We start from the raw sequence: 16,698 nt of genomic DNA, 5'->3' as shown, positions 1-16,698 counted from the left end.
ATTGCATTGATCAGAACCTAGGTCACCCAACAGTAAGGAGGATAAAAAGCTTATTCTGGGTAACCATGTGCCCAGCACCAAATCAGGGGTTTTATAACTAAGAAAAAGGGGGTCAATAGAGGCAAGAAATCAACTCGGCCACAACACATTTCTACTAGTGGAGTTTCTTGAGCACTTACATACCTGGCTGGCTTGCATGGAGGGCAGGTCTAAGGTGTTAGATGACTCATAAGTTCTCCACATTCCCCTTACCCCTAATCAGCTTGAAGTCTTCAGAGTGTGAAGGAGGGAAAACGGGGGCTTTTCTGAGAGGTCTGCTGTTAAGTGAGTTAGCTGCTGATTCCTGGGAAGGAATTTTCACCACGTACTCCGAAGAGGAAAGAAACATCTGAAGTGTGATCCTTGTGTCCGACAGGTTCTTATTTACCTACTTTCATTCAAGTTATTCTCCAGCACATAGTAAAGAATTTTCTATGTAAATAAAATGAAAGCCTGCTATCTGATGTCAACCCTTTCCTTACACAACTCCCCTCTCCTCCCACAGCCCCACATAAGCTAGGTGTGCCTGTAGGAAGGAGATGGTGGCACAGACAGCAGAATCCACTCTTGCTAGATTCAGCTGAAAGGGGTTTATTACAGGTTATCGGTGCCTTGCAGAATTTCTGGGAGGCAGAGAACCCAGCCCTGGCTGTGCACAGCCAGGAACAATGCATACGGAAACACTCAACCACACGGCAAGTTCTTCCAGCAGAAGCCCTTCTACTGCTGCTGCTGCCCGGCCCTTGGAACTGGGCACAGGATGCTTGATGTTTGCCGACTGCCCTGGCGAAACACTGTGGATGCCTCTGCCTCTGTGTCTGCCGGACGGGGCCTCTTCCTATGTTTGGTTGCCTCCGCTGGGTTCACTTCTGCCTTCTCAGATCCTGCCACGCTGCACCTATTGGGCTGGCCCTTCGCCTGGGTGGCAGAATTCTGCTCCCAGGACACCTGTGGTGGAGGGAGAAGGTGGAAAGAGAGGGTACTGGGCAACCCAGCCTGTAGGCCCCCATCTATTACCACCAGGGGATAACCCTGAATTTGTCATTGCTCTTTACACATTACAAAGCAGCCAGTGCACACTCTCTTGTAAACGTCTTGAGACAGAAACAAGCCTTGATTCATGATCACGCCCATTTCAAACACAGGGGAGGATGTGAACCTCAGAAAGGCAAATCTGACCACACTCAGTCAGTTGGAACTTGAATTTGAGGCTTCTCTAGCGAAGCCGTTTCTTATCATACCTCATCGCCTTTATTTTTTTCCTAGAAAATGGAGACATTTTGGCTAGTGTCATGGGCTGAATTATATGTCCTAAAATCCATCTGTTGAAACCCTAACCCCTAGTGCTTCAGAATGTGACTGTATTTAGAAATATGGCCTTTAGAGAGGTAATGAAGGTAAAATGAGCTCATTAGGGTGGGCCTTAATCCAAGATGCCTGGTGTCATTATAAGAAGAAATCAGGACACAGGTACACATAGAGGGAAGAGCGTGTGAAGACACAGTGAGAAGACGGCCGTCTACATGCCAGGGAGAGAGCCCTCAGAGGAGCCAAGCCTGCCCACACCTTGACCTTGGACTTCCAACCTCCAGGACTGGAGCCAATAAAAGTCTGCTGTGTAAGCTGCACTGTCTGTGGTGGTTTGTTAAGGCAGCCCTAGCAGACTAATACAACTAGGAAACCGATTTTGCCTTTCCAATAGAAAAACTTTTTTCAACGATATTTATATCGTTTTTTGGTTCTCTTCCTAGACTTAATGAGTTTGGGGAAATTTTTGGTCTCACCAGTGCTTATTCTTTTCCATTGATTCCCACAGATGTGCACTTATCTGATTACCTAAATGCCACAGCTGGGTAGTCATCTGAGCAAGGTACATCCAGGTAGGGGCCAGAGAAATGGGATTATGGGAGAGAGAGGCTTCATATTACCAAAGCCTGATGGGAACAGTGGAGGCTGTGGGTTTCAGAAGGCCTCTATTTTAGGACAAAAGAGAATTTCTCTCTCTTGGAAAAAGCTGTAAGTACCAAAAGGGTGCTAACTTGGTAAGTGCAAAGTTAGGAGAAATGGGAAATGTGTTTTCATTTGATGCGAGAGAGAACACTGCAGTTGTGGAAAGCCACCCCCTTGCCTGCCGCCGCTAATGCCTGACCCTGCTCATTAGTCTCTGCCGCTTAGCACAGAACTGGAAAATTGCAATTCTCCGCACCAGCAGCCTCCATTCAATAAATCCTGAGCCAGCGGGCAGGAGCGAGAAATCGCCCAGAGCTCGGAGCTCGGAGCTGGCTTGCTGGGATTCCACGCTCCCGCCCGGCAAGGGAGGCACTGTTTTAACTCAGGAACAACTGGCTGAGGATGCTGTGGCCTCTTCCTGTTCATTTCCAGCTTTTTAAAGAATGTGTTGTCTTTGTTTTTATTGGCGTTTCATGAAATGGCTCTCTGTGTCAACATCGTGATGAACTAGGTATACCAATTTATTTTTATTATTATTTTTTTCCCAGGAGGAATTGACCTTTTCCCTAACATTAGCTGCCTTGTTCTCTGGATGTATTTTGACCCAATTTGAGGCTTAAAGGATAAACATTCCAATTCTTACTTTTCTTATTTGTCCCTTTACTTTTCCTGCCTGGAGGGCTGGGTTTGGATCCTTACGAAGGAAGCCATGCTGGCTGTCCTTGGGCCACTCGGTGGTAGCCCTGGTCCGGAGAGGGTCAGTGGCCAGCTCTCAGAGTCCCCAGGAGCCCGAACACAATGTGTCAGTTAGCTTACATGTATCGAGGGCAACCCAACTGACCGATGTTAATTCTTTCCAAGTTAACATTATTCTTTGAAAGAAGGTAGGACATTCTAAGAAATTTGGCATTAAAATACCCCATTTGCAGGGCATACTAAGTTAAATGCCTGTTATTTCTTGATGGCGCGCTAAACTTTAGGTCCTTTTATAGTACGCTCTGTGCTTTGCCTCCTAATCAAGGCAAACTCCTACTCAGGACAATTCTATCCCAATTTACTGCTTATGTGCAAATTTCTGATCAACAGGATTAGGCCTTAGGAGGTAATATGTTTCTAGAAAATAAATCCTAAAATATGGAGGGTTATAAATGTGTAAACAAAAGCCTTTACCTGTGTGTGTGTGTGTGTGTGTGTGTATGCGCGCGCACGCACACAAGCCCCTGGGTTCACGAATTACTGCCAGTATCTTTAGGCAATGACTTTGCCTCATTGTAAGCAAATGTGAGAGTTCCTTTGATTAAGCGTGGTGGTTAATATGATATATTTTGGAATGATGCTGAATTTCCAACTTTTAAAATCATATCCTGAGCTGTTGCAGGATCCATGAGTAGCTCTGTTATACCTTGGATGACTACATGTCTGTTAATTTCTACAGAATTTATGCTAATTATTTGAAGTCTGCCACTTTGATGGTAACTGCATGGATGAAGAATAATTTTTCAAAAAGTGTTTTCTCATTGGTGAAGGGCCCCTGCCCCCCGCTCCCAATCTGGGCAGGTGGGTGTGAGGTTCGCTTTGGGTTCAGGCCTCCTCCCTCCACTCTGTCCCCTTCCCAGAGACCGTACCTGGCCACCTTAAAGCATGCACACTCGCTCTCCCACTCAGCGCCCTGCTTTATTTTTGAAGTTTCTGAAATTCTAATACTTATCCATGAATTTACCTTTTTATTTTCTCTTTTCCCAGGAGAGCAGGGTTTTGTGCTTGCGCTCTGTTTTCTCACAGCGCCTAGAACAGTGATGGGCCCGTACGAGGCCTTCCAGGTCATTTGTCGAACGACAGAATTTGGTATAAATTCTCCTGGACCACCCAGTAAACGGGCAGACTTTCCAAACTGGTAGCTGGTACCATGTGTTTAGACTTGGACTATTTAAGATTTCTTTTTCCCCCTAAGCAACATTAACTGGTCCATACAGAAGGCTGTCATCTTGGCCTCTGTCTAAAGCCCTGAAAGGAACAACATCCTGGGGAATAAAAACAAGACCTGGATTCTGAATCAGCCCATGGCCAGCACTCACTGGGTGCTCCTGGGTGAGGCACCTTATGGTCTCTGAGCCTTTGTAAAATGGGGACTGTGGATATCCCCCGCAGCTCTCATAAACGTTTGCAGAAGCCAAACAAGGCACAGAATGCAAAGTTACTTTAAAACCTAGAGAGCCCCAAAGTTAGATCAGGTCTGAATTGTGCCTCCCCCCAAATTCCTATGCTGAAGCCCTGACCCCCTGCCGCCCCCCACTGCCATTGTCCCTCAAAGGGTGACTGTGTTTGGATATAGTGCCTTTGAAGAGGTGATTCAGTTAAAATGAGGTCATCAGGGTGGGTCCTAATCCAATCTGACTGGTGTCCTTATAAGAAGAGAAAGAGACCCCAGACCATGTGAGAACACGGCAAGAAGGCAGCCGTCTACAAGCCAAGGAGGGAGGCCTCAGGAGAAACCACAGCATCTGACACCTTGGTCTCGGGCTTCCAGGCTCCAGAACTGTAAAAAAAAAAAAAAAAAAAGTCTGTTGTTTAAGGCACCCAGTCTGTGGCATTTCATAATGGCAGCCCTACTGGTTAATACAGCTGCTCAGTAAGAAATTTTGATGGGCTGTAGGGATGATCTGTGTTTATCAGTTCACACTCTGTGTTTATCACGCAAAGAGGATTGTAGTCTATCAAACCGTTCTCCCATTGGATGGATTTTCATGACAGCATCGTAGACTTGTCATATCCATTTGGGATTGTCTTTACCCGGTAGCAGTTCCTTCCTTTTATATTTATGATTCTCGATTTTCCATTGGCCATCAAATGATCTGTAAAAGAAAATCCACTTACGTCTAGGAAGGAAGATCCATTTAATGCTCAGGGAAGACTGGTTCTTAACATAACGACATCTTTAAGAAGGGCTACCTCAACGTTTCTCTTATGATATAATAAAATGAAAACCAGCAGGGCCATTCCCTGTCTCAGTTTCTGCAAGGAAAAGGCAATATCTCAGGAAAATGGTGTAAGGAATACCTAGAGCCGTGCAAAGTATAAATCTGAATAGGACTGGATGTTTTCCTGGTGGGGAGGTCATGGCAGCGCTGAATCCCGAGACATCCCAAGCCCCAGGGAGCACCATTTTTTCATCAGGCTGGGGCCATCGGCAGTGCTCTGTGTTGTGCCTGGGTTGTTTGATGAAGTGTCTTCCCAGGGAGGAAAGTCTAATTGCTTGGGACGCTTTTGCAGCTGTGCCTTTTGTTCTCAGAGAGAAGATAGATGGGGACACGGAGAGATGGATAACGGGTAGGTAGACGGATGCTGTGGTGGAAACAGTCAGCTGTCCCGCCTGATAGGTTTTTTTTTGTTTTTTTTGTTTTTTTTGCGGTCCACGGGCCTCTCACTGTTGTGGCCTCTCCCGTCACGGAGCACAGGCTCCGGACGCACAGGCTCAGCGGCCACGGCTCACGGGCCCAGCCACTCCGCGGCATGTGGGATCTTCCCGGACTGGGGCACGAACCCGTGTCCCCTGCATCGGCAGGCGGACTCCCAACCACTGCGCCACCAGGGAAGCCCCCGCCTGATAGGTTTTAATCCTCACCTCCTCAGACTGCCTCATGTCTCTGAGACCAGATGCTCCAGGCAATGGGCCTGAAGGTCTGTGGGGGGCCCTGGTCCACAGAACATGGCAGTTGGGGTCCTACTCACACCTCCTGAGCTCTACTGTCAGGAAGTGGGTTTTCCTCTCATTCTCCAGGGGAGTTGGCAATTGCTATCTTTTTGTATCACACCAGGGGATTGGAATAAATAATCTGTTGACCATTCTCCTGGTAAGCTTTAGAATTCCTTCGTGGAGGGACATACAGAAATGATCAAATTCCAGGACCCCAGACAGGTACAGGTGATAAGGACTGCTCAGCCCCCGGCAGGTTACAAGGCGCTCAGGCTCAAAAGCCACCGCCAGGAACTGAGCGGGATGTGTTTTGTCCACGTCAGGCATCGGGACCCTGAATAAAAACGTCAGGTGCAGCCCACCCAGTGCAGATGTGAGCGGCAGCAGAGGACAAGCGGGGTGGCTGCAGGGAGATCTGGAAATGAAGACGGCTCAGGTCCCCTGCACAGCTCACCGAGGTCTACTGTCCCTTCTGATGGAGAAGCTGTGCAGAGACCGGTGCCCTCAGGGCCTCCCAGCGGCAGGCACTGGCACCGCCCTTCTTCTGCGCTCTCCCAGGTGTCTATTCACGGGACCTGGGAGTCCTCTTTAGGTGGAGGAGTCCCTGTGCTTTGTGCTGCTGAGCAGGGACCGTCCCAACAAACACAAGCCCAGCAAATGCCACAGGCCACCTGAGGGGCCTGATGCCTTGACGCCCCTGCCGGGCTGTGTTTGGAGGTTGCATGGCCGGCCCTGCTGGACAGCATCCCTTCCCCTTCGCGTTGGGGCCCAAGCACCTGTAAGTCTCACCACTGAGCAGATACAGGGCCCTGGCCGGGCTGGAGAACCACATGACTGTCCACAGCCGTCTCTGATGTAGCAAGGCCTGCCTGTCACAACTGGGCCTGCATGCAATTTACACCATGGCCTGGATTTGCACATGACACTGGTGACTAGGAGCAGCAGGCTTTTGAAAAGGTTTTTTAAAAATTCTTTTGGTCGTGCTGTGTGGCTTGTGGGATCTCAGCTCCCAGACCAGGGACTGACCCTGGGCCACGGCAGTGGAAGCCCAGAATCCTAACCACTAGGCCACCAGGGAACTCCCGGAGCAGGCTTTTAAAAAAATATTTTTACTTCTCCATTTTTGAGATGAGAAAACTGAGACTCAGAGAAGCTAGGAACCTTCCTGAGAGCCACAGAGCAGGCAGAGACACCCCCAATCCACCTCGCCTTGACCCACAGCCCTGCTTCTGCCAGCGGCCTCATCCGGGCCGGGAGGGTCTGAGGGTTGGGAAGGAGTCAGCTCCATCCGCCAGGGGGCTGGAGGGCTCTGTCTGCCTGACGTGAGGCCTGCCTTTTGTTTATTCTCTGACATGGTGCTGGTGGCAGGTACTGCTCTGGGCATGGAGGGGCTTAGCCCACCCGGGGCTCCCTGGCATGAGAATCCACCATCAGTGGGAATATTGGAAGATGCCCACCTCTGCACGCCTGGGCACCCCTTCTCCCACCAGGGCCCTGACCATCCCCTATAACCCTTTAGACAACGCTTCCTGACATCATTCCAAGTGGCCACATTTTCCATCCGAGAGAGGAACCTCACCTCTTCCTCACATGTCACCTGAGGTCAATGCCCCACGGAGGCTTTGCCGTGGCACCTCCCAGTCTCCTCCTCGAGAGGCCATGTGGTGGAAGAGGGGCTGAGGACCCCCTGCCACGTGGAAATGAAACGGTTCCCACCCAGGGTGAGTGACTTGGTGTAGTCCTCCAGGAAAGGCCTGCACTGGACAGCCGCCTGCCTTATTGATTAACGGACTCACTTGCAATCATTGGTTACTCATGGAACACCTACGATGTGCCGAGCCCTGGCTGAGCCACTGGAACAAGGCAGGTGATGTCCCTGCCCTTACGGAGCTCATGCTGTAGTGGGACAATGGACCACAAACTAGGGAGGAGAGCAGGAAGTAGAATAAGATAGTGATCGCCCCAAGGAGAGCCACAATGCAGTGGGGGGAGGGGATGGGGTGGGCCCTGGAGGGAGCACACCCTCTTGGGGCCCTTCCTGTCCCCAGTGGGCATGGCTGAGGTCCTACCTCTGGGTCTCAACTGCTGCTGGTGATAGGCATCTCTCCTCTGCCCTGGAGTGACGGGGAAGGGAGGCTTTCGTATGGCCACCCTGCACCCTCCGTGGTCACCATCACCCAAGTCATGGGAGAAGAGCCTTGGCAGGCAGCTTGATGACTGAGAGTTCTGCAGGGCCAGGGGCTCTGGGCACTGGCAGTGGTCCCTCAGATGCTCTCCTCCATCATCCCTTCCCTCCTGCAGAGTCTGGGCTGCTCAGAGCTCTGCTTTTCTAGCTCCCAGGACCACATGGACCCATCTCCAGGCCCTCACATCATTTGCATTGAACACTGTGCCACCGATTCTAATTAGCTGTCCCCTCTCCACCACAGTCTGTGTCCCCCTCCTGCTTTGCATGTCCCTGGAGGGCTCAGCAGGAGTAACCATGGCAGACCTTCCCCAAGACATGCTTGACTCTACAAAGTAGAGAGAGTAACGATTCCTGAAATATTAGTGGTTTCTTTTTTAAACACTGGAATACTTTTCAAACGAGGGAGAAATTGATAAATCACTTTTGGCTGAAGATATAATTGTGAAATTCATTTTTATGACCCGCCCTTACTGTCTCATTATACATTCCCTAAATATACATAATTTTCCGTATCTTCATTTATCATGTGTCAAAAAATAATATTGCTGTTTTCTTCCATTATTGTAAAAGGGAAAAGATAAAGCAGGCTATTCAAAAGCTTCAGGCTGCAGCAACATTTTAAATCTGAAAAAGAAATCTCCCATCTTCTGTTGAGTCAGAGCTCATTTTCCCCCTTTGCAATCACGGTACAGTAGATGCAAGGGTTCCTCCGGGAGGACAGGGGCTTGGGTCTCCAAACCATCTTATGACAATCTTGGTACAGAAGCTGCTGCTTCTCCTTCCTGCTGTGGGCAGGTGAGCTGGAGCCATCACATTTCAGGTTCACTAGATATTTGCACTTTAGTCCCGGGGTCATGTGATAACATTAGTGAAACGTTTTTAAAGGATGAACTTGAGGTTCAGGAAACTCCTATCCCTCCTAATGGCCCTGCCCCTTAGAGAGTCTCTGAAGAAAGGGCCCTGCAGTGTGGAGTAAAACGTGGATGGCTACCCGATGCAGTAAGAGACAATCCCACTATTCTCCATATCATCTGGGTTCTCATGGGTTAAAAAAGATTGCCCAAATAGTCCCTGGACATTGGTGCACTCAAAATCCCTGCATTTAGGGGCCTCAGCAGTCAATCTGGGATAGAGGAAAACAATTCTGCTGATTTAGGTCATGGACCGATCAGTCCGGCAAGGCTTACAAAGCCAGCATCCTCTCCTCCCAGATGGAGGTGGGATTGGAGGGCTCCGGGCAGAACCTGCTTAGTCTCTGGGAAAATTGAGAGGAGCCTGCTCGAGGATCTACAAGGGAAATGTCACGCAACCAGATGCATCTCTCTCTCTCTCTCTCTCTCTCTCTCCCTCTCTCTCTCTCTCATCTATCTACTTATTCTATCATTCTATCTATCTATCTATCTATCTATCTATCTATCTATCTACCTATCTACCTATCTGTCTATCATCTATCTATCTTTTCTAACTACCTAGCTATCTAGCTAGCTATTTATGAGAGGGAGGGAGAGAGAGAGAGAGAGAGAGAGAGAGAGAGAGAGAGAGAGAGAGAGATTGTGTGAGAGAGAACAGGACAGAGTAAACAGGAGAGAAGGAACCTGTCTCGCATATATTCCCAGTGTCCTCTACCCTCTATGCTGGGGGCACTGCCTGAATACTTTCATCCAAGGGCACTAAGACAGGCATTGAAGAGATGGACCACATTTAGGTTAAGTGATGAACTCAGGCTGCCTGGTGACAAAGTCAAGGAATAGAACCTTGTCCCTGCTCCCTGGCTGGACTTCCTCTCCTGCCTCAAAGGCCCCCGATTTTCCCATCCCCAAGCTAGACGTGCTCTTCACACTGTCCGGCCCCTCTGCTCCAGGTGTGAGCCCAGGGTGGCAGGGTTGCTCTCCGTCCAGGTGCCGAGGTGGGTTCTGCCCCCAGTTCTTCCTGGAATTAACCTCAGGACCTTGTTTGTTACTTCATCTGAAGCCAAGTAGCTGGATCTCAACTCTGCCTGCATCTTGGAATCACCTGAGAGGCTTTTTTAAAAAGTAGGGCTGTCTGGCCCTACCTGCAGGGACGCTGATTTATCTAACTTGGTCTTGTTCTCAGGAGCTTTTCTGCTGTGGCCATACAAAGAGGCAGCCCTGAGTCTGGGGTGGGTCCTTGTGTCTGTATTAAAAAATAATGCCTTTGGGACTTGCCTGGCGGTCCAGTGGTTAAGACTCTGTGCTTCCACTGCAGGGGTCATGGGTTTAATCCCTGGTCCAAAAAAAAAAAGCAAAATAAATAAAGCCTTTAATGATTCTAATGATTAACTTTCACTAGACCGAAGGAGTGATTAGAGGGTTTTATTTATCTGTTTGTTTTCAGCATTTAGCTGGAAAGGTCACATCACACAGGGACAATCAGCACAGGTGATCACTTCGCTTTGGCTTGTATCCTATTTTCAATGATCGTAACCGTGAATGAGTTCATTCCTCTGCCTTAGCAAAAAATGCAAAGCCTACCTTGTTGGAACAAAATGTAAGACTTGTGAAAGTCCAGCTTGATTGTGAAGGTCGAATGGTGTCATCCATCTGTGACAATGATAAAAAAAAAGCCCTAATTCAATAAGTAAATCTCATTGGTAATAGAAGGGTGTGTGCACAGAAACTCAGTGACTTTTTTAGCTCCAGTGGTTGTATCTCTGGGTCCATATCTGTAACACTATTTAAATTGTATCTACATGAGAAACCAGAGGAAAGTAACATCATTGCTAAAATTTAAAAAGAAATTTTAATTGAAATATAGTTAATTTACAGTGTTGTGTGAGTTTCAAGTGTACAGCAAAGAGATTCAGTTAAACATATATATATATATATATATATATTCTTTTTCAGATTCTTTTTCATTACAGGTTATTACAAGATATTGAGTATAGCTCCCTGTGTTATACAGTAGGTCCTTGTTGTTTATCTATTTTATACATAGTAGTGTGTATCTGTTAACCCTAATGTTAAATGGGGCCATAAGAACAGAAAATCATGCACAGAAGACATCTACGATGTTGCGACTGTGTCTTTGAGTTTCATCGTCCCTCCCTCACAGGCGTAGAGGCCAAGCAGCCAGAAGATGCTTCTTCTGAGCCCGGAGGAGGTTCAGGACGCACTCCACAAGCTTGTATTTTGCAAACTAGGTCTTGTGCTGGGGGTGGTGCCACATGGTGCCCCGGAGGCTTTGTTGATCCAGAGCTGCTGTCCGTCTTCCTGCTTGCAGCTCAGTGATTGCCTTATGTTTGTGTTTTTCTTGCTCCAGATGGGCAGAAGAAGGTTCAAGAGGAGTTCGACATCGACATGGATGCACCAGAGACAGAACGCGCAGCAGTGGCCATTCAGTCTCAGTTCAGAAAATTCCAGAAGAAAAAGGCTGGGTCCCAGTCCTAGCGGGAGAGCCCCTTCCTAGTCTGCCTGAAGTCACCACCTTCAACCACCCTGTCAAGAAATTAAAAGAACAACACCTTCGAGGGAAATCATCTGCACATGATACCCACGTGCACCGCAGTCCCGCAATGCATGTACAGAGACCCGTGATATTTATACCCTTGTAGGAAGGCATAGACTATGCAATTGTGAGCGGCTTGATATCTGTTTATCTCCAGTACCATTCCTCTCGCAACTGATTATTTTCCTTGATGTAATAAAATGGAGTTGAGATGCATGATTCAAGTGTCTGCCTCCACTTCTCCCTTTATATTAACTTGGGAAATTACCGTTGCTAGAAGTAAGGCTAGATGTCTATTTTCTTCTCCCTCTAAGGGTTAGAGCCGAAACACGGTGGGTGCCCTCTGTGAGGAGCTTTCCTGCTGAGAACGGAAGATGCGTTCTCAGCTGTGCCTGTCTCATTTGGAGAGTTCTAACCTCTGACTGGCGATGGCGATGAATTTTCTTCTTATGATTGGATTAGAGCCCTGGATCCTGGGGTGCTAGAGAGTCAGAATGTTCCCTGGGGAATTAAGACTCATCCAGGAGAACAAGAAGGGGGAGGGCGATGCATCTGTTTAGGGGCAGTCACCCAGGTTTACACAGCAGGCGCATTTTGCATTTCGGAGCTCCGCAGGGGATGCCCCCACTATTGAGGGCTGGTCTGCCGCTCACCAGCAGCTCTCCGTACCTGGGGTGCTCCAGGGCCAGGTGGCTCTCTGGCCTGCCCTCCCATCCCCCTCCGCAGCTCCTGACACCCCTCAGGGAGTGAGTTGCCACCTGTTAGGATTATTTAGCACATCCTGCAATTTGGAGAAGTTCTCTCCCATCCCAGCTCTTCCCCTGCAAACCTCGTAGGTGAATTGCTTCCCACACCCCAAAGGGTAGGCAGGGAGGAGAGGGCTGTCACATGCAGAGAACACTCCTTCGAGTCAAGAGCCAGGGGGCGGGGTGAGTGCCTGCCTTGGGGCCCCAGGTGGCAGGAGGCACCCGCCCCCGAGACTGGCTGTTGGTTGGAGCTGTGCCGCATGAGAACCTGATGTGGAAGCTGCATTTCGTCTTCATTCCTTTTTCTGGACAGTTCTCTGGGGCTGCTAGGGACAGGGCGAATTCGGGCTCCTCTGATGGGTTTCCAATTAGACAAGCACTAGTTAGGATCATTGGAGCACTGGCAAGCAGCCAGGGCTTCTTGGGACTCCTGATGACCTGTGGTCCCCGCTGAAAAGAGGACAGTGGGTTGAGGGAGCTCTCCATAGAAAGCTTCATTAGACAGCAGGGGTATGAATGTGACGTAGTCTTCTTTGGAGTTCCCTGGAGCATCAATGTAAAGAAAGTTGGGAACAAAACAAGCCCTTAAGGAATTCCGACGAATTCCCTCTACATCCCATCTCACAGCAACCCCATTGCTCCCTCATTCTCTCCAATATTTCACATAAAGGAAGTGGGATATCCTCTTGCTGTATGTGTCTGGACCTGATGGCCAGCACAGTTCAACAAATCTGGAAGCAAATCTGGTTTTATAGTGAGGATACTCCCCCAAGAGGAGACTTTTCGTGCAAAGTAGGGAGTCCTAGGGAGGGGTTCTTCCCCAATATTCTAAGGGACAGGAAACTCTCCCTCCCTCCCTGACAAATCCCCATGAGAGCAAAAGGAGGGGAGTAGGGTGAGGGCTGTGACATTTGGAGAGACCCCTCAATGATTCTGATACACCTTCATTCCAATCACAGGACAAGGGTGTATCTGACTTCTTGTGAACCACAGGGATGAATTTAATTTTTTACTTCCCAGGTGGATTCATGAGAGTCTAAAACTCCAGCCAACAGCAATGGGGCGGGGGGGACTCCAAATGTACCTCCCTCTGCATTGAATTGGGTGTGTTGGGTCTATGGATTCGTGGAGCCAGAGGAAAGAGCAGTGGCTCATGACTCCCACCTTTGGAGGGCCTTTCTGCTCCCGTGGGCTGCAGTGTTCATTGCAGAGAAGAGGATGGAACTTTCCTCTCCAGGGTGCACCTGAGCTGGGCTGCACATGGTGTCAGTTGCACTTCATGCATGTTTATTGAACTCCTACTACCTGTATGTACTTGGTGCTGTCACGGTGCTGGCAGGCTGGTGGGGAAGAGGCACCGATAAATAGACAGTAAAATGGGGAGATTCATACTGCAGTGCAACAGAGAGAAGACAGCTCATCCAGGCCTGGAGAATCATTCAAGTCTTCCTGAGGAATTGCCACCCTCAGCAGCCATCTGAAAGATGGTGGGAGTTGTAGTTAAATAGCCTGGGTGGTTGGCTGGTGGAGGAGAGTCAGGGCAAAGCCCAGGAGAAAGAGGTGCTGAACTTTGCAGACCCAGAGATTCGATGTATTAGCACACCCCAGCTTGGGGGGGGGGTGTACTGCTACCCAAACTTGGGCAGGCCAGGAGACAGGACCCCAGCACTCGGGACTTGGAACTGGATTCATCTCTGACCTACAGGTCGGCCAAGTGACCGCAGAGAAGTTTACCTTGAGCAGCTGGTTTCCTTACCATCAAGGTGATGATGAAATCTTCTTGGCAAGGTAGATGGGAAAATGTTAGGGATTTAAAATATCTCCTTGTGGGTGTGTGATAAATGGAAGATTATTAATGATAAACCATGAGGTAAAGAATCAATCGTCACCTCCATCACCAGCATGCTTTTTCTTGAGTCAACCCAATTCATGGGACTCTGCTTCTCTTGGCTGTAGCCAGCTGGGCCAGTGGTGGGCACCTGACCCAAGAGGTGGGCTCTGACAATCGGAATCTTTTCCTCGTGAGTTTGAACCAATAGTCATGGGACCTGAGCCAGTTAATGGGAAGGAGATATTGAGTAGGGGCTGAAGCTGGTATTGTGGCAGGTTAAAGCTGCCCCAAATTCTTAAAACAAACTTTTTTTTTGCAAGAAGCTGCAAAAGTTCATGTGGAGAGAGATGCAGGGGGATGCATAAGAGGATCCAAGACCCAAGATATATGGGCCCACGAGGGATGGGAGGGCAGCCTAGGTTGACTCATTTGGTTGAAATGAGCAGAAACCCACTCACATGAACTAAAAAAAGAAAGAATTATTCGGGTCTCACAGACATCCAAGAATAGAACATCCAAGACATGCAGGAAAAAAATAAAATGCCACAGACAAGCAGAATTACACGAATTTATAACTAAACTGGGGTACAGTGAGGGAAGAACTGATGTGTTTATTACATTGTCCTTAGAGTGTTTTATGACTTTCAGTCAAGTTTTACAGTTTTCTTCATATAGGTCTTGCAGATTTCTTTCTGTTCTATTTCTAGGGATTTCATAGTTTTTTGGTCCTTCTAAATAGAATCTTTCCCCAAAGTGTTCTCTGGCTGGTTTTGCTGTTTTCTAGGAAAACTACTGATATCTGCATATTTAACTCATTAACTACTCATCTTACTGAACTACATAATATCTGATCATTTTTCAGTAGATTCTTTAAGATTTCCAAGCAGACAGTCTTATCTATGATCTATAATTAACAATATTTTTTCTCTTCTTTTCTATTATTTTTAGCTTCCTTCTTTGTCCTTTCTTGTCTTCCTTACACTCCATCCTTGTGTTTTGAGGGAGGCGAAGGGATTTTTCCATCTCAAGTGACAGTGAGAGACCATCTCATGCATGAGGTAGGCATCTCCATAGGTCATTTAATTGAGTTGTTTGATTTTAACTTCATGCAGTTGTCTTTTCTCAAGTCTTGCAAGCCTAGTATTGCACCTTTGAATGCACACATTTTGTATACCCTGAAGTTTAACCTCGATAAATTAGTATAATTGTAGGGGAAGGTTAGATAGAGGGAAAGAGTTTATGATTAGAGTTCATTTAGAATTTGTGTTTAAGGTGAGGATTCATATTAATGGCATGTTAAGGAGTTTTCACTTGACTCCAATTCAAATCATGGATGATCCAGGTGGGGTTTCTCAGTCACTGTGCAATGTCCAATATCCTAGCTTGGGCTGCTATAACATAATATCATAAACTGGGGGGCTTAAACAATAAATATTTATTGCTCACAGTTCTGGAGGCTGGAAGTCCATGATCAAGGTGCCAGCAGATTTGGTTCCCCAGTGAGGGCTCTCTTCCTGGCTTGCAGGAGGCATCCTTCTTCTTCTTTTAAAATTTATTTTATTGAAGTATAGTTGATTTACAATATATTAATTTCTATTGTACAGCAAAGTGATTCAGTTATACATATGTATACACACACACATACATATACATACATATATATGTGTGTATATATATATACATTCTTTTTCATATTCTTTTCCATTACAGTTTATCACAGGATATTGAATATAGTTCCCCGTGCTACACAGTAGGACCTTGTTGTTGATCCATTCTCTATATAATAGTTTGCATCTGCTAACCCCACACTCCCAATCCGTCCCCCTCCCCCCTTGGCAACCACCCGTCTGTCTCTAAGCAGACGGCCTCCTTCTTGCTGTGTCCTCACATGGTGGAGAGAGAGAGCTCTAGTGTCTCTTCTTCTCTTATAAGAGCACCAATCCCATCATGGGGGTCCACCCTCATGACCTGTTCTAAAGCCTGTTACCTCCCAAAGGTACCATCTCCTAACATGATTGCATTAAGAGTTAGGGTTTCACCCTATGAATTTTGGGGGGGCACAAACATTCAGTCCACAACATCCACCTTCTCAGGGGCAGGGCTCACCAGCTCTCCCGAAAGTCCTTTACCGTAATGTGATTGAACTGAATAACACACTGGCCTTGCTCCACAACCCCACTGATCGACCACCTGGCTCTGATGTGTTCTCATTGCCACTGTTTCCTCTCAGTTGCTGCCTTGTCGTTTTCCTCACAGCTGTGACAGTGGACTCTGCTCAGTGCCACGTTGCCCTTTTGGAAATAGTTTCTTCTTTTGCTAACAGATGCTTAATTGAATATCGGTGACTGTTGCTTTGTTTTATGTGACCTCCGTGGGAGTCAGGGGTGGGTCTGCAGGGCAGGGATAATGATGGGCTTGCATAGGGCCTCATCAGGGTTTATGGATAAAATGACCAGAGGATTGTCAAAAGTACAACACTGAACTAGCCCTTTCTCTGCTCCTTGCCCTGTAAAGCAGATGTGAATTATGAAGATTTTGAATCCCCGAAGCTACCATTCTCGTTATTTCTATGTGCCAGTGTTGCAGGGTCTCTGCTGCTTGAGAGTTTAGAAAGATGCCATCACACGAGTTGTGACAGCTCACAAAGGGTGGATGGATGGAGAAGGGCTTCTCTGTTAGTGCTTTTTGGGTTTCAGGGAGGGTTTTTTTTTTACAGCCCCTCAACTAAAGAACCATTTCCTAGCCCACCTGCAAAATGAACTGAGGAGTTCCAGTGAGATGACTG

At 47.7% G+C, this 16,698-nt stretch overlaps 1 protein-coding gene across 1 annotated transcript in view; it reads left to right on the top strand.

Moving 5' to 3' along the window:
• Nucleotides 1–11,555, top strand: part of PCP4 (Purkinje cell protein 4) — a 55,861-nt gene extending 44,306 nt beyond the window's left edge. The window contains exon 3 of the mRNA XM_027123769.1: nucleotides 11,151–11,555. Within this exon, the coding sequence (XP_026979570.1) occupies nucleotides 11,151–11,278 (128 nt within the window). The 3' untranslated portion in view covers nucleotides 11,279–11,555. The remainder of the gene's footprint in view (nucleotides 1–11,150) is intronic.
• Nucleotides 11,556–16,698: the final 5,143 nt, after the last annotated feature.

Source organism: Aethalodelphis obliquidens, unplaced genomic scaffold (genome assembly GCF_003676395.1).
Source record: "Aethalodelphis obliquidens isolate GAN/ISIS:26980383/991018 unplaced genomic scaffold, ASM367639v1 scaffold1, whole genome shotgun sequence".
Lineage (NCBI taxonomy): Eukaryota > Metazoa > Chordata > Mammalia > Artiodactyla > Delphinidae > Aethalodelphis > Aethalodelphis obliquidens.
This window is presented reverse-complemented; position numbering and strand designations above follow the sequence as displayed.